The following is a 21,019-nucleotide window of genomic DNA, read 5'->3' as shown; positions in this document are numbered from 1 at the left end:
TCCTTTATTTCTGGGAATTTATGCACATGTTGGTATGCTTAATGGTTCTTCATAGTTCTCAGAGGCTCTGTTCATTTTTTCTTCATTGTTTTTTCTTACTGTTCCTCATACCAGATAACCTCAATTGATTTATTTTCAAATTCATTGACTCTGCCATTTCAAATATGTTGTTGAGCCCTCCTAATGAATACTTTATTTCATTGTAGTTTTCAACTCCAAAATTTTTAATTTTTAAAAATTTCGATCTCCTTTTATATTATCTATTTGGTGAGACATTGTTTTCAGACTTCCCTATGAATCTTAAGAAATGATTTCCTTTAGTGAACCTATTTATAATAGATGATTTAAAGTCTTTGTCCAATAAGTCTAATGCCTGATTTTCCTGAAGGACAGTTTCTATTGTTCCCTCCCCCCCCCCCCACACTGGCCATATTTTTCTGTTGCTTTCGAAGTCCTATAATTTTCTGTTGAAATTTGGACATTTTGAATAATAGAATGCGGCAACTCCAGAAATTATATCCTTCCTGCTCCACTCCAAGGTTTGTTGGTGGTGGTGTTTGTTGTTGTTTTGTTTGTTCAGTAACTCTGCTGGGCTAATTCTGTAAAGTCTGTATTTTTCTTCATGTTTGGCAGCCAAAATTTCTTCTCGGGCATTTAGTGTCAACCAAGTATTAGAGATTTCCTTAAATGTTTTTGAACCAATAAGTGTCCCAGCCTTTGCTGAGAAGGTGTGTGTGTGTGTGTGTGTGTGTGTGTGTGTGTCAGAACACACCTTCAACATTTTGATAGTTTACATCTCTTCCCTGGCCTTCACATTCTGCTTGCCACTGAACCTCAAGGTCAGCCAGATGTCAGAGATTAGGGCCTTATCAGGTGTTTCCTGAACATGTGCACAGACCTTCATTCCCCATTTGTTCTTTAATTTTGGGTGGGAGGGGGTTAGTCTCTTGTTAGCCCCAACTAGTTTCACTACCTCAGGCAGCTGTAATGTTAAACAATTGTTACTGATTGTTTCTGAACAAATGCCCTAGGAATAGAGCTGTTTGCACAAAGTGAGTTCTGAGCCAGGTCAAATAAAGACAAGCTTTATGAATGGAGCTTTTCAAGGTGCTGCCAACAAGTCAAATAATGACAGTTCTCTGAGGATGGGGTTTTGGAGGAGCTCTAAACCCATTATGTCACCTCCAGTGGCTGCTAGTATACCTGTTTTAAAAACCAATGTAGTTATAAGATTGTTGTTGGTATACAAGGTTACCATTCAGCTGGAGAGGAGATGGGAATTGGGCAAGTCAAATGCTAGAAAGCTCACTGTTCTTACCAAAACTCAATAGTTTTTCATGTCTATGTACTTTTTAGATAGTTGCAAGCCTTTGGTTAATTTCTCAAGTTCTGAGAAGGTTGATTTTGACAATTATAGCCAGTGTTCCCTTTTTATGGAGAAGCAGATTTTCTGCCATTCTGGAAGTGCTTCTACCAGATTTATTTTTGTCTTTCATTATCCTGAATTGATCCCCTCAGCCTCTAGTTGTCTAAATCCTTGAGTACAGCGCGGTATTTTCATCAAATGTCTTACAAGCAATATGAGAAGGTGGTACAAAAAGCCATAGAAAATGATGAATACATAAGTACAGACCCTGACGCTTTTTCAAAGTTTGGCTCCAAGGTCCTCTTCCGTGTGTGGAGATACATTTGAAATGTCAAAGATCTGCCAATTCTTCATTTTATGTGAGAGACGAAACTTCTGGATAAATAAAAGTGAAGTAGGTTCAGACTAGGTTTCCTACCAAAGTGACTATGAAATCATGTTGGGAGCCCCCAGAAGGAGACTGTTTTGGTCTAATATTCTTACATGCTAATTAACTTGAAAATGTAGTGTTTAAGTAGAGGTACAAGAGGGATGTACTGTGGAGGGAAGTCATTAACATTTGATAATTCTGCCTGGTACGCAGGTACTTGTTATCTGTACTCTTTATACATACATGTTATACACACACACACGTGCACACACACATACACACAGAGGTAGTCCTTGCTTTACAGGTTCAGATATGCTGGATGTTAGCTACTCTGGCTTAAATAACACCAGTGTTCCACAATATGGTTCAAATTTCAGTTATCATAGCATATTAAGTGTGAGAAAATGCATAAACCTTGCATGGTAGCTCCTTAGTCCACAAATCACTATGTAAATAACATGTGCATCATGATCAATGAGCAATCAGAGCAGTTCTTTCAAAGTTTGTCAGTTATTGGTTATTGCACACCTGTTGTACAGTTTAGGTAATGACAGCAAAGTGTGCAGTTGTGTTGCCTCCTTTTTTCCCAGTGATAAACCCATGCAGCATTGTATAAAAATGGGTAACTGAGAGAATTGATCAACAAAAGTGATAGTGCAGCAAAGAAACAAAGAAATGATAAAGATGAAAGTGAAGTGAAATTTGAATGGAATATAAATGGTATTATAGAAAAAAATAGGCTACTGTCAAAATACTGACACGGTTGTCTTTCCAGAGACTAGATTTGCAGCCAGAAGAACTTACTGAATATGAACCAGGAGGAGGAAAGTGGTTGTGACAAAAAGAATAAGGATGTCCCAGAATGACACGTTAAAGGAACTCCTATATTTCACAACATTGAAAGCATAGAGGATGAAATGTTGAAAGTGATCCAAACATAATGCATTACCAAGGCTCAGACAAGATGCTTTCTGGGTATTTAACAATTCTATCAGGAGAAGACCGGCATTATTCAAATTACTCTTGATAAGTTTCCCTTACAAAGAAATAAGTTTAATTATCAACGTTTTTAATGTTTCAAACTACAGGCTATTAAATGATTAGTTTTTCTTTCCCCCCGCCCCCTTTCATTTCTTTATACGTTTACAACCATCAGTGAAGGGAGTTTGGAACGTTTTGACAAAATTTTTAAAGATCACGAAACGATCTTAATTTTTCCCATTGATTATTAAGATAGTTTTGCATGGTTCACATTCTCACAGTTTCAAACAACCGTGCAAGCTAGGACTGCATATATATGCTACATACATCATGTATATAATAATATCATATTTATAGTATGTATATGTACTCACGTACATGCACGTATATATCACATTATAGTACGTATATGTACACACGTGCATGCATGTATATAATATATATCACATTATAGTATGTATATGTACACACATACATGCATTTTGTAGAGATGCATTTTATGTAAACAAAATCTTCAAACACTTAAGGCTAGAACCCGTAAATGATCTTGTCCCCGCTCCGTTACAACCATTAACTGGTAACTATAAATTTAAAATTTTTTTTTTTTCTGTCCTGAAAGCTTGTCATGGGATGTTCTTAGACTCTACACGGTTGAAAACGAGTTCCCGTCGGCCGCTGGGGAAACTGAGTCACTCGCGGCGCAGGGCCAGGAGGCGCCAGTGGGCGGGGGCGACAACCGGGCCGCTCCTGAGCTCTGGGACAGGGAGTCCCACAAGGCCCGCCGCCCGCCCAGGACTCACGCGGGGACTGCGTTGGCCGGGCGGAGGGGGCGGAGGGGGCGGAGGGGGCGGTGCGGGAGGCGGCGGGCCACGCACGGCGGCGGCGGCCGCGGCGGCGGGAGCGGCGGGCCACGCACGGCGACGGCGGCGGCGGGAGCGGGAGCCCCGGCCACGCGCGGCCGTAGCGGCAGAGGAGGCAGCGGCGGCGGCGGCGGCGGGAGCGGCGGCAGCGGGAGCGGGAGCCGGGCGCGCACGGCCGCGGCGGCGGGAGCGGCGGGAGCTGTGGCGGCGGCGGATGGCCCAGAGCTGATCTATGCGGCGCTTGGAGGGGCTGTGTCTGCGGCGCCGGCGGCGGCGGCGGGGCCCTGCCCGCGAGCGGAGCGGGGACAAGATGAAGTACCAGAAATACCTGACGGTGCTGCAGATGGCCATCGGCGTCACCCCCTCCAACCGTGGCAGCCTCCTGCCGCTCAAGAGAAAGCTGTGGTGAGGGCGCGGCGGGCGCGGCGGACGCGGGTCGGGGCCGGGGCGGGCGGGCAGCGAGGCCGCCGGCGGCCGGGCCCGACGGGCGCCGAGAGCGGGGAGCGCAGCAGCCATTTCGGAGCCCGTGGGGCCCGAGCGCCGCCGCGTCCCAGGTCCACGCGAGCTCGTGCCGCCGCGACCCTCGGCTGTGCTCCGTGACACGTAGAGCGGCGCGCTGCGGGGAAGGAGGGGCGGGGACCCGGAGGCTCACGGGCACCCGGGCACCGGTCTCCCGCCCGGGACTGTCCTTTCAGCCCCGTCCCCGCCACTTCTGGCTCAGAATTTCCAGCCACGCTCCCTTGGAGGCAGCCAGCAATTTATTAGCTCTGTTTGTGTTTTCTGTTATTTCTCAAAATCCATCTGCTGTGGGTACAGAGTGAAGGGCGAGCCGCTCCCACTGTAAGGGGAGTAAGTTGCGAGATTATAATTGCATTATCGGGGACTACGTTTTATCTGCACGCGTTCCAGTTCCTCTGACCTGGAAACTGTTATTGGGGTAACGGGAAAGGATCGCCCTTAAAAGAAAAATGCTTGGAGGTTTTCCAGATCTGGTTTACACAGTTGATTATCTATCGGATTGTATTGCAGTTTATTAGCGTTAAAATGTGGTATATGGAATCCCCGTGTGCTGCCCTGGCATTCCATTGCCTAGAGACTGAAGTGTAAGGTTCTGTCACGAAAGAAATAGTCCAGAAAAGGGATGGGGGACTATAGAAAAATTATGCCAGAAATTTTGGTGTTCAAGTGGCTATTTTAATTTTAAAATTTGTGGTCCATAGAGATTTACTCACTTCAATTTGAATTTAATTTCAAGGTTATAGAGAAAAGGAAGTGAGGCTACTTTTAGGCATTTGAGAAAAGTAGTTTCTGCTATCTAAGACGAAATGAAAGAGTGATCCAAGGAATAGAAAGATTGAGCAACCAAGAAAAAGTTAAAAAAAAAAAAAAAAAAAAAGAATCCCAGTAACGGAGAATTTTGGAGGTAAGACAAAAATGCATGGGCAGCGAAGTTCAAATTTCAGCTGTGCCACTTATTGTGTGACCTTAAACAAGTCACTGGAGTATCTGTTTCTTGGTGTGTACGGTGTGAATGATGCTATCTACCTCATGGGGTCATACCGGGATCAACTGAGATACTGAATACAGAGTGTCTGCCACTGCCACTATGCCTGGATGAATAATGTGTGCTTACTGAATACTAGTGTCTTCCTCTCTGCCCCACTCCCATGTGTTTAAAAAAAAAAAGAGAGAGATTTATTCTGCAAAAGGTATTTTAATTTGATGCACAGCAAGTGACAGCACATCGAAGACTAGGCTGGCTGGTAAAAGTTAGCAGTGATTAAGAAATGTCCATGGAAAGGCTGGCTTAGTCGGTAGAGTATGTGACTCTTGATCTCACAGTCTTGAGTTCAAGCCCCGTGTTGGGTGTGGAGCCGCTGAAAAGGAAAGGAAAGGAAAAGGAAAACAAAAAAAGGAAAAGTCCGTGGAAGCACGGAAAAATATTTTAGCAAATATATGAAGACTGTGTCTCTATTGAAGCAAGAAGCGGTAACATTTGAAGATGGCTTTTCAGATTGATGGTATACAGGAAGAAAAAAGAAGTCAGCACTAATGGTCTTACCTTCCCACTCTACTTTTCTCCTGAGCACTTACCAATATCTAATCCACTTCAAATTTTACTTAATTTTCATACTCTTACCTCTCCCACCCCTCACTGGAATTTAAGTTGCATGCGGGCAGGGCTTTTTGTCTGTTCAGTTCATTACTAAATTCCCTTTAACTAGTTTCTGGTACAAAATAGGTCCTCAAAAGATACATATTGAATAAATGAATTCCTTAAAAAAATTTTTTTAATATGAAATTTATTGTCAAATTGGTTTCCATACAACACCCAGTGCTCATCCCAACAGGTGCCCTCCTCAGTGCCCATCATCCACTTTCCCCTCCCTACCACCCCCCATCAACCCTCAGTTTATTCTCAGTTTTTAAGAGTCTCTTATGGTTTGGCTCCCTCCCTCTCTAACTTTTTTTCCCCCTTCCCCTCCTCCATGGTCTTCTGTTAAGTTTCTCAGGATCCACATAACAGTGAAAACATATGGTATTTGTCTTTCTCTATATGACTTATTTCACTTAGCATAACACTCTCCGGTTCCATCCACGTTGCTACAAAAGGCCATATTTCATTCTTTCTCATTGCCAAGTATTATTCCATTCTATATATAAACCACAATTTCTTTATCCATTCATCAGTTGATGGACATTTAGGCTCTTTCCATAATTTGGCTATTATTGAAAGTGCTGCTATAATAAACATTGGGGTACAAGTGCCCCTATGCATCAGCACTCCTATATCCCTTGGGTAAATTCCTAGCAGTGCTATTGCTGGGTCATAGGGCAGATCTATTTTTAATTTTTTGAGGAACCTCCACACTGTTTTCCAGAGTGGCTGCACCAGTTTGCATTCCCACCAACAGTGCAAGAGGGTTCCCATTTCTCCACATCCTCTCCAGCATCTATAGTTACCTGATTTCATTTTAGCCACTCTGACTGGCATGAGGTGATATCTCAGTGTGGTTTGGATTTGTATTTCCCTGATGAGGTGTGATGTTGAGCATCTTTTCATGTGCCTGTTGGCCATCTGGATGTCTTCCTTAGAGAAGTGTCTATTCATGTCTTCTGCCCATTTCTTCATTGGATTATTTGTTTGTCGGGTGTGGAGTTTGGTGAGTTCTTTATAGATTTTGAATACTAGCCCTTTGCCCAATATGTCATTTGCAAATATCTTTTCCCATTCCGTTGGTTACCTTTTAGTTTTGTTGATTGTTTCCTTTGCAGTGCATAAGCTTTTTTTCTTCATGAGGTCCCAATTGTTCATTTCTGCTCTTAATTCCCTTGCCTTTGGAGATGTGTCAAGTAAGAAATTGCTGCGGCTGAGGTCAGAGAGGTTTTTTTCCTGCTTTCTCCTCTAGGGTTTTGATGGTTTCCTGTCTCACATTCAGGTCCTTTATCCATTTTGAGTTTATTTTTGTGAATGGTATGAGAAAGTTGTCTAGTTTCATTCTTCTGCATATTGCTGTCCAGTTCTCCCAGCACCATTTGTTAAAGAGACTGTCTTTTTTCCGTTGCATATTCTTTTCTGCTTTGTCAAAGATTAGTTGGCCATACTTTTGTGGGTCCACTTCTAGAGTCTCTATTCTATTCCATTGGTCTATGTGTCTGTTTTTGTGCCAATACCATGCTGTCTTGATGATTACAGCTTTGTAGTAGAGGCTAAAGTCTGGGATTGTGATGCCTCCCGCTTTGGTCTTCTTCTTCAAAATTACTTTGGCTATTCAGGGTCTTTTGTGGTTCCATACAAATTTTAGGATTGCTTGTTCTAGCTTCGAGAAGAATGCTGGTGCAATTTTGATTGGGATTGCATTGAATGTGTAGATTGCTTTGGGTAGTATTGACATTTTAACAATATTTATTCTTCCAATCCATGAGCACAAATGTTTTTCCATTTCTTTGTATCTTCTTCAGTTTCTTTCGTAAGCGTTCTATAGTTTTAAGCATACAGATCTTTTACATCTTTGGTTAGGTTTATTCCTAGGTATTTTATGATTCTTGGTGCAATTGTGAATGGGATCAATTTCTTTATTTGTCTTTCTATTGCTTCATTATTAGTGTATAAGAATGCAACTGATTTCTGTACATTAAATTTTTATCCTGTGACTTTGCTGATGAATTCCTTTTTTTTTTTTTAATGTTTATTTATTTTTGAGAGAGACAGAGCATGAGTGGGGAAAGGGCAGAGAGAGGGGGAGACACAGAATCTGAAGCAGGCTCCAGGCTCCAAGCTGTCAGCACAGAGCCTGGTGTGGGACTTGAGCCCATGAACCATGAAATCATTACCCGAGCCGAAGTCGGACACTTAACTGACTGAGCCACCCAGGAGCTCCTGAATGAATGAATTCTTAATAATGCATAACTGGGAAGGAAATTTTTCTGATATTAAATGTAAAAATTAAGATGTGGGAATAATATTGGAGGAGCTATTAGACATGAATATTAGCATCATTTGGCCACCAAGTCTGGAAACTTAGGTTTATTCTTTTTCATCACTGGAATGCCTCTTCTGAACATATATTCCCCAATACATTTAGTGAGGAGAGGACACGAGAAAATAAAATTCAGATAGTTTAGTACTCTGGAGATTCATATTTCAGGCTGGCAGTGAACTGGGGCCAGCATTAAAAACCATCTTACTAAGAGATGGCCTGGAAGAGGCAGGGGGATTTTGTTTAACTTTTCCACAATCTTAAATGAGCATGTCAGAATTTCTGCTCAATGTTATGTGAGTTTGCAAATACTAATGTAGTTTCTGCAGTGGCAAAGTGAAGAGCATATGCTACAGAAACTCTAGAGTGGATGGTACTTTTTAATGTTTACTTTGAGAGAGAGAGAGAGAGGGAGAGCGAGTGCACATGCACACATGGGGGAGGAGCAGAGAGATGGAGAGAGAGAATCCCAAGCAGGCTCTGTGCTGTCAGCATAGAGCCCAGTGCGGGGCTTGATCTCACAAACCGTGAAATCATGACCTGAGTGGAAATCAAGAGTCAGACAGTCAACTGACTGAGCCACCCAAGTGCCCCAAGTGGATGGTATTGTTAAATATAACATACGTATATAGTTTTGTGGGTTTTTTTAAGTTGAAGAATATTGTGCTGCCTGATCCATCTATCTTATATCTTCTGGAATTTATTTTCTAGATTAACCTTTCATTTTGTTAGTATCAGAGCAACTGCACATGGATAATTGAGACAGAACGCACCTTTACGTAGCAAGAAGATATATAGATATGGGTTATGACTCCTGAGTGGTGGGCGGGAACCAATAGCAGACATCAGAATGGTTGTCAGACCTTGGGATGCAATAGCTTATAGCTGTTTACAAGATGTGAGAGCATACTATGATCATTGGATGTGCTATGTATAAGAATTTATATGAAGGTGCTTCTGAAAGCTTATATGCTATCTGTGTTCTGTTTAAATTTTTGCAGTCTCTGTGGAAAAACTGCATGCCTGCAAAGCCTATGCTAGTGTAAGTAAAGGGTAGGGCTGAATGTTTCAGTGTTTTGGCCCCACACTTCTATCTAGTTTGACCTTTTGTGCTCATCAGCTTCCTTTTGTGCAATATCTTTCTTTCTCATTGACTCTGCAAATCCATTAAGGAATATTATATTTACACACAATTTAAATGGACACTAAAGCAGAAAAACAGCCAGACCTGCATTAGTGGCATCTGCAAAAACCCTCTTCTCCAAGAAATTTAGGAAGTAGGACTGTTGGCAGTGTTTGGTTCTGAATCACTACTGTTTAGGAGCCCGGAACTAAGGCCTGTTAGCTCTGCCTGAGGTGGGTGTGAGTTTGCTCAGCTTGCTTCCTTTGGGGGGTTTCTTCTTATAACTGCTGGTGATGAAAGCACTAAGCTCTATTTCCTAGAGCTGCTACAACATTACCACTAACTCACTAGCTTAAAACCGCAGAAATTTATTCTCCCTCCGTTCTGGAGGCCAGAAGTCTGAAATCAAGGTGTCTTCAGAGCCATGCTCCCTTGAAGGCTCTTGGCAAGAGTCCTTGCCTCTTCCAGCTCCTGGGGGCTCCAGGCATTGCTTGTGGCCAGATCACTCCCATCTCTACATCTTCACATAGTCTTCTTGGTGTGTCTGTGTCTCCTCCTCTTCTGCCTCTTCTAAGGGCATTTGTCATTGGATTTAGGGTCCACCTGGATAATCCAGGATGATCTGATCCTGAGACCCTTGACTTAATTACATCTGCAAGGACCCTTTTTCTAAATGGGGTCACATTCACAGGTTCCTGGCTTTAGGAAGAGTGGAGAGAAAGGGCACCATTCAATCCAGTACAGGTACCAAGGCCAGCTCCTTGCTCTCCAGTGGGTGTGAAGCCCAAAAAATTGTTAACTCCTGTCTATTTTATGTGACATGTGAAAAATATTTTCACAATAATTATATTGTTGTCAGTCTTGATTTTTGCATCGAGTGCTCTTAGGAATATTTATATGGATCTTAGCGGGGGAGAAAGAGTATCATTTCATTTTCTTCAGGCTTCTAAATATATTTCTCTTGGCTATTTGATTCAGTAATTATTGAAGGCCATGTGACATCAATTCACTCACTCATTAAAAATTTTTTAATGTTTTTTTAATTTTGTGAGAAAGAGAGACAGAGTGTGAGTGGGGGAGGGGCAGAGAGAGAAGGAGACACAGAATCTGAAGCAGGCTCCGGGTTCTGAACTGTCAGCACAGAGCTCGACACAGGGTTCAAACTTAGAAACCTTGAGATCATGACCTGAGCCGAATTCAGACACTTAACAGACTGAGCCACCCAGGCAGCCCTCAATTCACTCATTCAAATAGTTGTCCAGTAATCAGATTGTGCAAATAAGAAGAACTGCCATTCATTGAGCTTAGTGCCTGCTGGGCCCAGCATAAGTGATTTCCAAGCATCCTCTCATTAACCTGTAGCACCCCTGTGAGGTAGGTGCTGTATTTTCCCAGTTTTACAGATGAGGTCATTGACCTGCCCAGAGTCACAAATCAGGTCTTACTTATACCAGTGGTTAGGGTTAAAAACACATTTGAGCAGGGACATGACAGTCTAGAAATGAAGAATGATTGAAAACAGGTACAACATGACTGAAAAGTGCCCTATAGGATGTTGTTTCTCCCAGGGTGGCACATAGCCCCCTCATGAGTCATAGAGGTTCCCCTGATGAGGCGGGAATGTCTCTAATATCCAAGTCCTTTCTCACTGTGTTTTGTTTTTTTTCACTTTTTAAAAATTTATTGAGGTATAATTGACATATGATGTATTACTTTCAGGAGTACAGCATAATAATTCAGTATTTATATATATAGCCAAGTGATCAGTACAGTAAGTCTAGTTAACATCCATCCCTTTCTTCGTTTCTTTAGTGAGCAAATTGTAGCCAATTATGCACATTATTATTTACAAGTACAGGTAAGGGCCATTTAGATAAACCTTTTAAGTGAACTCTTCAGGTTTTTGAAGTCTGATACTTACAGACAAAAAATTAGGATTTTACTAGCTTTTACTTAAGTGTCCTTCACAAAGATTCAGTATCCTAAAGTCAACTTCCCTGCTGTACTTAGGCACCTGTTCTTATACCCTTGTTTGGGGGGAAGATACTTTGCTATCACCAATTAGTGTTAATCTTGAAATGGTTTGTGGTGTCAATTGGTGATATATTAAAATTAATACCTTGTAGAAGAATTGTTAGATGTTACCTTTGTTGGTAGTTTCTTCTTGCGTAACTACCTTGTTTTTACCATCTTGATGGTTTTTGCTCAATATTTTGTTATTATTGAGATCTTTTCCACTAGAAATTAGAGATGGGCGAGGTAGATAAGCTTGGGAGTTGTTTGTTCCAAGTGAACCATGGTCAAAAATGATTGTGAGCCAAAGCTCCCGAGTTATAAACAAAGTGAGAGGGTGGACCCTGGGTTTCTGCCTTTCAAGCATGCCAGCCATGCCCACAAAAATTTTCTTCCCAGTAATCCCCTAGGGATGATTAAATGGAATTCGGAATTAGGAAAAGAAAAAACTTCATTGGAAGCTAAATACTGATTTCCCCAGAGTTCAAGGGAAAATATCTAAGATGCCTGTATCTCAGTTACTAACTTTATTTTCCCTACCATCAAGGGCCGTTCTCCTAAGTATTTAGGAAATGAACTCCAAAGTCTGATTTATTCAGTTCAGACCACACCATCAGGTTGGAGGAGAGTGGGGCCCTGGGACTAAAAAATACTCCTTATACTCCAGATCAGGAAGAACTGTCCTTGGTGGGCGTTTTGTATCCAAGTACAGCCCTTCTTACCTGAGTTGTAATATACCTCTGTATTATTATTATTTTTTTTAAGTAGGCTCCACACCCAGTGAGGAGCCCAACATGCGGCTTGAACTCACGACCCTGAGATCAAGACCTGAGCAGAGATCAAGAGTCAGATGCTTAACCGACTGAGCCACCCAGGTGCCCCTATACCTCTATATTCTTATGAATGTCCAGCAGAAATTTGATTTGAACGCACATATCCCTGCCCCAGGACAAATATTAATTCTCAAAAACTGTAGTAAAACAAAGGAGTAGTGACATCTTAAATTCCCTAAACCTCAAGACCCCTTCTGCTTATCTATGATTTGTTATTTACCCTCCCAAACAAATGCTGTCATCTTCATTGATGTTAACAAATAAGTCCTCTTGTTAACATCCTTCTTCAGGCGATGTCAAACTGTATATCACATATGGACTAGATAACAACTGTTGCTGCATAGAAGTAGAGAAACTATAAAACTAAATTGCGCTGTATCACTCAGATTAAATAAGTATTTCCACATGAGTTACTACTGAAATATTCGCTATCTCTATGATTAACAGTCTGTATTGTTTTTTCTTTTTTTTTAATGTTTGTTTATTTTGGGGGTGGGGAAGAGCATGAGCAGGAGAGGGGCAGAGAGAGAGAGGGAGAGACAGAATCCAAAGCAGGCTCCAGGCTCTGCACCATTCAGTGCAGAGCTTGACGCAAGGCTCAAACCCATGAACTGTGAGATCATGACTTGAGCCGAAGTCAGACGCTTAACTGACAGAGTCTCCCAGGTACCCCACCATTCTATTTATTACCTGGAACTGTGTTTATTCCTTTTCTCTTTTTCCCACCAAACAAAAGGGGGTCATTACCGAATCATATGCTTTTTAACAGTTGACCTCCTAGCTTCACAAAGACCTGGTCAAAACTTTACAGTTACTGAAATTACTGGGTAGGAGCCTGGTTCTATGTGTAGACAAGGCACCTTCCTTCTGCCAAGTCTGTGGGTGGGGTGGGTACAGACCTGATGTTCCCCTGCTATGCCCAATTCAGCTTTACTCCTTAATAAATGTTTTTATTATGATCCTGGTAGGGAAGGGAAAAAGCCATCCTTCTAGTTATATTTAGGATGTTGTTTTTTTTTTTTTTCTGTTTTACATTGTCACTGGCCTCAGTATTACATTGAGGTAAGTCTGATGAATTTCTTGGCTGTCATTTATAAATTTGGTATATGTAAATTCTTCTCATAGGTTTTAGATTTGGACAAAAGGTAAATAGTGATGTCTTTCTAAGTCAAATGAGAGGAAAATTTGTGACAGATGTCTTTTGTCAGAAAAGCTTATATTAATATCTTGTAATATGATTATGCCACATAATCAGTGCTATCAAAGTTAAGTGGGAGAAAGGAGACAAAGAAAATTTATGACTTATACAATGTTTTACAACTATTTTTTTTCCTATATGCCCTCTTTTCTTAAGTGAAATTCTTTGTTTTCATGGAAGCTTTTACTTTGCAGAGAAGAGAACAAAACTGTACAGCATACCACTTTTTTTTTGTATTGAAAATAATGAAAGAGACATCATCAGAATTTTATTCTGGGAGGTGACTTAAAAGGTGTTTTCATTGGCAATTCAGTGAAATAACAAATATATGAATTTAAAAAGCCACAAGAAAAATAATAACAATCTGAGCAAACAACAACGAATACCATCAGTGGACCAGCATTTTTGAGGAATCTCTGAAATGTACTTAGTAGATCGGATGAATCTACTAAGAGAAGCCTTGCAGGAACCACAAAGCCTATAGGACTTTTGCACAAAGAGAGGTTGATAGCTTGAAGCAGCATTCAGGGATGGAGGAAGCAGAGGACATTTGGGGAATTAATCAGATTCAATGCACTAGGTTGGTTGACCCCTTTGCCTCACTAATTTGTGATAAGTTGTGGGCAGCAGTGTGGCTTTCTTGCTTACTAAAGCAGTGAATGTGGGCTCTTGGTCCAGGGAGACTGTACCTAAGATGGCTACTGAATCCTTTGACCCAGAAGAGAAGTTGCATGTCCCAGCAGCATGTCCCGTCTCCCTGCCAGAGTTTCCAAAGGTAGGCCACGGTAAATGCTGCAGTATGGAAACAGATGTTCTAGAATAGAAATATAAGTGGGCAGTAAAAATCACCAAACAGTTGGAGGAAGCCAGTATTAACAGAATTACCATACTCAACAAACAAAAGAACTAATCCCTGAGAAAATAGAAAAACCTTGGATTAACATGGTTATTTTCAGAAAGATGCAAGAGAGTACTGTATTAATAAAAAAAAAGCATACTAGACACTTTAGAAATTTAAACTTGACTCACTGAAGTGAAATAAAATGGCTGAATTGACAAAATTGAAAAGCAAGTTAGCAATCTGGAGGAGTAAGCTAAAGAATCCCAAAAGAACAAAGGGATCAAAAGTGTGAAAGAGAAGTTAGGAGACCTTGAAACTATTTCCAAGAAAAGGTAGGGCTTTTGGTAGGGTTGTAATAGTGCTGTAAAAGAAGAGAAGTGAAGGTGTGTTAAATGTCATTTCTTGTGTGAGAGGAGATGAGAATACCAATGAACCCTAGATGTTGATAGAAATATTTCAGATTAAATATATATGTATGTACATATATATTTATGTATGTATGTATCTACATGCATATAAATATGTAAATATTATAGTTAGCTAGAGTCAGAGTTGCCCTAATAAGATGTAGGACTTTGAAATTACTAATTGGAAGGGAGAAGGTCTAGGGGTGGGTAGAGACTAAGAAAACTCAGTCATACTAAAAAGGTAGGAAAAATATGGAAATAGGAAAAGTAGGAAAGAAGAAAGCATTTAAATTAAAAACAAAAACAAAAACAAAAACAAACCAGGGGTTCCTGGGTGGCTCAGTCGGTTAAACGGTCACCTCTTGATTTCGGCTCAGGTCATGATCTCACGGTTCATGAGATCCAGTCCCAAGTTGGGCTCTATGCTGACAGCATGGAGTCTGCTTGGAATTCTCTCTCTTCCTCTCTGTCTGCCCCTCCCCTGCTTGCACACTCTCTCTTTCCCTTTCTCTCAAAATAAGTAACTACAAAACCAAACTAAACCAAACCAAACAGAACAACAACAACAACAACAAACCAAAATTGTGTCTTGATTTCAGCTCAGGTCATGGTCTCACAGTTGTGAGATGGAGCCGCATGTAGGATGGAGCCTTCTTAAGATTCTCTCTCTCCCTCTTCCTCTGCCCCTCTCTCTCACTCACATTCTGTCTCTCAACAATAGCAATAACAACAACAAAATAAAAAACCACCACAAACCGTAAAAGAACATGGCAGGAATAAATCTAAACATGAATAAATTTGAATGGATTCAGTTTCTCTCAAAAGATACTTATTCTTAGATTTAGTAAAAAAGAAAACAGACCCCTGGGTGGCTCAGTTGGTTGAGCATCTAACTTCCGCTCAGGTCATGATCTCAGAGTCTATGAGTTTGAGCCCTGTATTGGCTCAGAGTCTGCTTTGGATCCTGTGTCCCCTCTCTCTACCTCTCCTCTACTTGTGCTCTCTCACTCTCAAAAAATAATAATAACACTAAAAAGAAGAAAGGAAACAGTCCAGCTACATGCTGAAAAGAGTTAACAAAAGTTAAAGTATAAGTTAAAGGAGGAGGGGTGGGGAGAGACAGGCAGATACTTGTCAAGGTTGAAAATATGAGCACAGAAAAAGATAAGCCAAGAAAAGGGTAATATAAAAAATGTAGATGTGGGGGTCACCTGGGTGGCTCAGTTGGTTAAGTGTCCAACTTTGGCTCAGGTCATGATTTCACAGTCTGTGAGTTTGAGTCCTGCTGACATCTCAGAGCCTGGAGCCTGCTTCAGATTCTTTGTCTCCCTCTCTCTGTGCCCTCCCCCACTCACACTCCGTCTTCTCTCTCTCTCTCTCTCTCTCTCCCCCCTCTCCCCCGTCTCTCAAAAATAAATAAACATTTAAAAAAACTTAAAAATATAGATGGGGAAATTATTAGACAAGATAGCATTTAAGGTAAAATCTTTAATTGAAACAGATTTAAAAAAAATTTTTTTTAATGTTTATTTATTTTTGACAGAGAGAGAGAGAGAGAGACAGAGCATGAGTGGGGGAGGGGCGGCAAGAGAGGGAGACACAGAATCTGAAACAGGCTTCAGGCTCCGAGCTGTCAGCACAGAGCCTGATGCGGGGCTCGAACTCACAGACTGCGAGATCATGACCTGAGCCGAAGTCAGACGCTCAACCGACTGAGCCACCCAGGCACCCAGAAACAGAGACTTTTTTTTTTTTTTTAACGTTTTATTTATTTTTGAGACAGAGAGAGACAGAGCATGAACGGGGGAGGAGCAGAGAGAGAGGGAGACACAGAATCGGAAGCAGGCTCCAGGCTCCGGGCCATCAGCCCAGAGCCCGACGCGGGGCTCGAACTCACCGACCGTGAGATCGTGACCTGAGCCGAAGTCGGACACTCAACCGACTGAGCCACCCAGGCACCCAGAAACAGAGACTTTTAATATGTTAAAAGGTTAAATCCCTAAAAAGATATGAATTATAAACATTAAGGCATCTAATAAAACAGATTTGAAATATATAAAGGAAAAACCAATGTATAAAGGTCAGTTGTCAGATCCATATTCACGTTGGGACTGTGTAATGGTCTTTTTTTTTTTTTTTTAATTTTTTTTTTTTCAACGTTTATTTATTTTTGGGACAGAGAGAGACAGAGCATGAACGGGGGAGGGGCAGAGAGAGAGGGAGACACAGAATCGGAAACAGGCTCCAGGCTCCGAGCCATCAGCCCGGAGCCCGACGCGGGGCTCGAACTCACGGACCGCGAGATCGTGACCTGGCTGAAGTCGGCCGCTTAACCGACTGTGCCACCCAGGCGCCCCGGTCTTTTTTTTTTTTTTTTTACAGAAAGCAGCAATTCAGCAAGACAAATATAATGAAGGACATGGAGAAGTTGAGTTATAAAATAATAAAATAAAATTATTAAATCACCCTTATATTTAAGGACAACTGCCCCCCACCCCCCCATAGGAACATTCTTGTATACTGTTGATGGAAGTGTAAATTGCTAAAGCCATTTTGAAAAGCAGTGCCTAGCAATACCTAGAAACCTCTGACCCTGCATTTTACTTCTAGGAGTCTTTCCTAAGTAAATACTGTGTTTGTACCCAAAGATGTAAGATATGTTCATTGCTTTATAATTTGATAGCAAACATTTGGAAACTAAATTAAATACCCATTGGTAGAGGAGTGGTTGAATAAATTGTGATACACCTATACAATGGAATACTGTTTAGCCATTAAACAAATGAAATAGAGCTGGGTTATTATGGGAAGAGCCTCAAGAAAATTAAGTGAAAAAGTAAGGTGCAGGACAATGTGAACAATTTGGTCACTTTGCTGAAAAGTTTTGAAAGGAGATTAACACATATGTGGATAAGCAAGAACATTTATTTGGGAGGTTATACAAAGAACTGTTAATGGTGATTGTCCTTAGAAAAAGGGGTGGGGAGGTGTGCCTGGGTGGCTCAGTCGGTTAAGTGACTGACCCCTGAAATAGTTGGTTAAGTAATTCTTGATTTCGGCTCAGGTCATGATCTCACTGTGAGATTGAGCCCTGAATCGGGCTCTGCACTGAGCGTGGAACCTGCTTGGGATTCTTTCCCCTCTTCTCCAGCCTCTTATGCATGCGTGTGCACACTTGTGCTCTCTCTTTCAAAATAAATAATCAGTTAAAAAAAGAGATGGGGATTTGGGATGGGGGGGGAGAGGAAGGCTTTACTTTTCACTTTTGTATCTTTTCATACTCTTTAAATGTCATAACTATAGGGATATGGCACTTTTACTTTAAATGCAGTCATACCTAGAATACTCTATTTTATGATATTTACTCCCATCTTATAAGTCAAATTTACTTTGCTGATAGTTCATTCTCTGTGTTCTTGTCAAGCAACAAGAGGCCTATTTGATCTCTTTCAGACAACAAAATCTTAAATACAAAATATTAAGTAGGTCAGGAAAGTTAAAAAGTATATGAACATAGGATGTATACAAGCAGGAAACCTGACCATAAAATAAGGAAACTGATTTTGATAAGCCATACTTACCAGTCGGTCTTACTACTTAAAACCTTTGTCATCTCTAAGACGATAATCCACTAAGCAGTTTCCTCCCAGGTTCCCAGGGCACCTGCTAAGGCTGCCAGCAGAAGTGGCACAGAAACGATTGAACACATGACAGTCTTGAGTGTGTGTATACATATACAAGCATGTATGCTGATGTGCATCTGTAGATAACTTAGATTATTTACCACTTCTTTTTATCTGTATTTTCGTTGTTCTGTAATCACGGTGAACTGAGTGTTGACTGTCAATGTTTAAAAATTTTAAAGTAATTTTCCTGATTAAAAAAGCATGCTGAACGGTGTCTGTGGTTGTACACAAGGAGAGCTGACTTGCATTGGGCGTGCCAGGCGCTGGGCTGAGCGCTCCATATAAAGAACTACCCAGCAGGAAGCAGATACCTCCCAGTTACCTAGGAAACTTCAGTCTGGCTTTAATTGCTTCTTTGATGGTCACAGCGTTGACTTTTAGTAAATCTTAATGTAGAAACGTTTGAACACTGTCAAGAAAAATTTCTAAACCAGCAAACTGCTGAGAAATACTTAGAAAGGGTATCTGATGGAAGGTAGCTCGGCTGTGGTTCTTAGCTTCTTGGTTGAAAAAAAGGAGCCTGAGGTTTCCAAAGCTGTCCTCAAGTAAATACTTATTTCATACCCGAGAAATGTGTTTCCCTGTAAACCTAAATGTGTTTCCTCTTCTTTCAGGGTAACGCCATCCTCTGAAAATCCGAATGGTGCTACTTCTAGCGTCAGCCAAGGAAAACCTTCTTTAAGACGAATAAAAGGGAGACTCCACAGAAGCAAAAGCCTTGATAGCATCGATTTCTGTGAACTCACTGTAAGTGGACTGTTCATTAATTTTTTTTTATTTTTCAAAAAATATGAAAATTTTGATTCCATTATTTTTATTTTCATAAAAAACACAACAGTCTTATTTGTTGTGAGCATTTTTTTAATAATGAAAACTGTTTTATCCAACAGGTTACCAATCAGAACGCTTTGTTAACTGGTATCCTTTTGAAACATTTATAATAAATGATTCTGATTCAAAGACCAAGATAAAGAAATACTCCCTGAACTCTACAGCAAAAATTAAATTAAGTTCAGTGGACTGTTAATGTAAATGTCTTAGGAATTTTCAAATCCACAGGTTGGCATAAGTAGAGATCTGAGTATTTGATTAACCCCAGACACCCAACTTCCTGGCAGTGCCAGAAAATAGTGTTACTTTGATATTGTTAGGACAGATCCTGGTTTAGTTAATCCTGGTGCTTTCTATTCTAAGTGATTAACATTAGTGGATACATATATATATATATATACATATATACCTATATATATGTGTGTGTGTATATATATGTGTATATATATATGTACACACATATGTGTGTGTACATATATGTACACATATGTGTGTACATACATACACACACGTGTGTGTATATATATGTACACACACTATATATGTGTGTATATATGTACACACACCTATATATGTGTGTATATATATGTACACACATATATATATGTGTATATATATTCCAGGCCAAATGACAGGTTTTCCTGTGGGTATGTGGTACATTCATGCATGTTTTTAGAAGAACACACGGGCACTGTCAGCCCCCACTGTCCTTTGCTATTAGTTATATTGTCTTACTCCATAAGAGATACTGCAGTGCTATAAAGGACATAGAATTTTCTTTGCAATAAGAAAATTTCAAATTTATGTATTGTAGGGTTCAGTGGCCAGTGAATGGATGTTTATGATGTTTAGTAGACCAGATGTGTTCACTTCTTCCCTTTGAGCTCTGACAGTTTCTGAATTGTAAAAGTACCAGTAACCATACCTGTTTCAAACAGTGGTAACAAGGCCTTTCTTTCTTGAGGATGAGACTTCTGCATCTTTTATCTATAGTTCATGAAAACAAAAGTTCAGTAAATGTGGATACTCTATTTTTTTATTTTAATAATTGCTCTTATTAAAATAATTATACTTGATTTTGTCTGAAAGTGTTCTTGACCATTTTATCACACAAGACATCAGAAGGTGAAACGTGACCTATCAGAAGACATAAAGCAATAACTGAGAAAAGGAATAAAAAGACAGTAAATTTTTGTTAAGTAAACCTAACAATTAAAATGACTGAAGGAAACATAATTATAGTTTAAAATAAAGCAAATTGCTTTTCAAAAGTGAAACACTGAGTTGAGAAGCAAATTTGAATTACTTGTTGGAATATAAAAATGAAAATTGGAATTTCATCAGGTTCTTTTTTATGGTATTAAACATTGTCATTACTGAAGGATAGTCCAATAACTAATAAATTTGGCATGTCATAAAATATGTTTGCTTGCTGAATCAGTCTCTGTGGTTGTGGAAGAGGTTAAAACATCTGTAGAATGTGACAGAAAAAAAGCTTTACTTCATGTAATATTGCTTTCAGTATCCCAGAAATAGAAATAGATTATTTCAGCTATAAGGAAAAGTTGGCAAGTAGAGTTATCTCTTTATCATGATGAATACGTTTTAAAATTATTGATAATTCATTCATTCCCTGCCTTATTCGATGGAAGAGTTGATCTGGCTCAAGTGAGTACACAGTTCAAGCAAGGAAAAATAACACTACCCAGGTGCAGTTAACATCTGCAGAATTAATTTCTTTCTTTTTGATGATCTTTCCTATTTGACTTTATCTCAAAAGTGAAATGTCTTAGTATCCCCAGAGGGAAGGTATTTGACTTTGAGGTTAAGAGAAAGAGGTAAATTGAAGTTTACGGAAGGTCCATTCCAGGGAGGAGCATGTGTTCTGGTGTAATAGTTTATTCAGCTTCAAGGACTGTGTTTGTGGTTTTTGCCTTCTGGAGGGTACATTGGAAGGTCGTGGACTGGACTTTGGTATACTGATATTTCATCTCAGTAATGAGTTTATATTAATGAAATGTAATTACAG

General features: G+C 40.3%; 1 protein-coding gene across 4 annotated transcripts in view; it reads left to right on the top strand.

Moving 5' to 3' along the window:
- Positions 1-3,794: 3,794 nt before the first annotated feature.
- TJP1 (tight junction protein 1) overlaps positions 3,795-21,019 on the top strand; it is a 249,209-nt gene continuing 231,984 nt past the window's right edge. For 3 of the 4 annotated variants that reach the window (XM_086711385.1, XM_086711384.1, XM_086711382.1), the window contains exons 1-2: positions 3,795-3,982; positions 18,774-18,906. In XM_086711385.1, the coding sequence (XP_086567511.1) occupies positions 3,810-3,982; positions 18,774-18,906 (306 nt within the window). In that variant the 5' untranslated portion in view covers positions 3,795-3,809. Of the gene's footprint in view, positions 3,983-18,773; positions 18,907-21,019 lie in introns of those variants that run through there. The other variant, XM_086711383.1, reaches the window with a different exon arrangement.

This window comes from Puma concolor, chromosome B3, assembly GCF_028749965.1.
Source record: "Puma concolor isolate L17-30 chromosome B3, mPumCon1.1.hap2, whole genome shotgun sequence".
Taxonomy (NCBI): domain Eukaryota; kingdom Metazoa; phylum Chordata; class Mammalia; order Carnivora; family Felidae; genus Puma; species Puma concolor.
The sequence above is the reverse complement of the archived record's forward strand: the minus strand, read 5'-3'. Positions and strand labels throughout refer to the sequence as shown.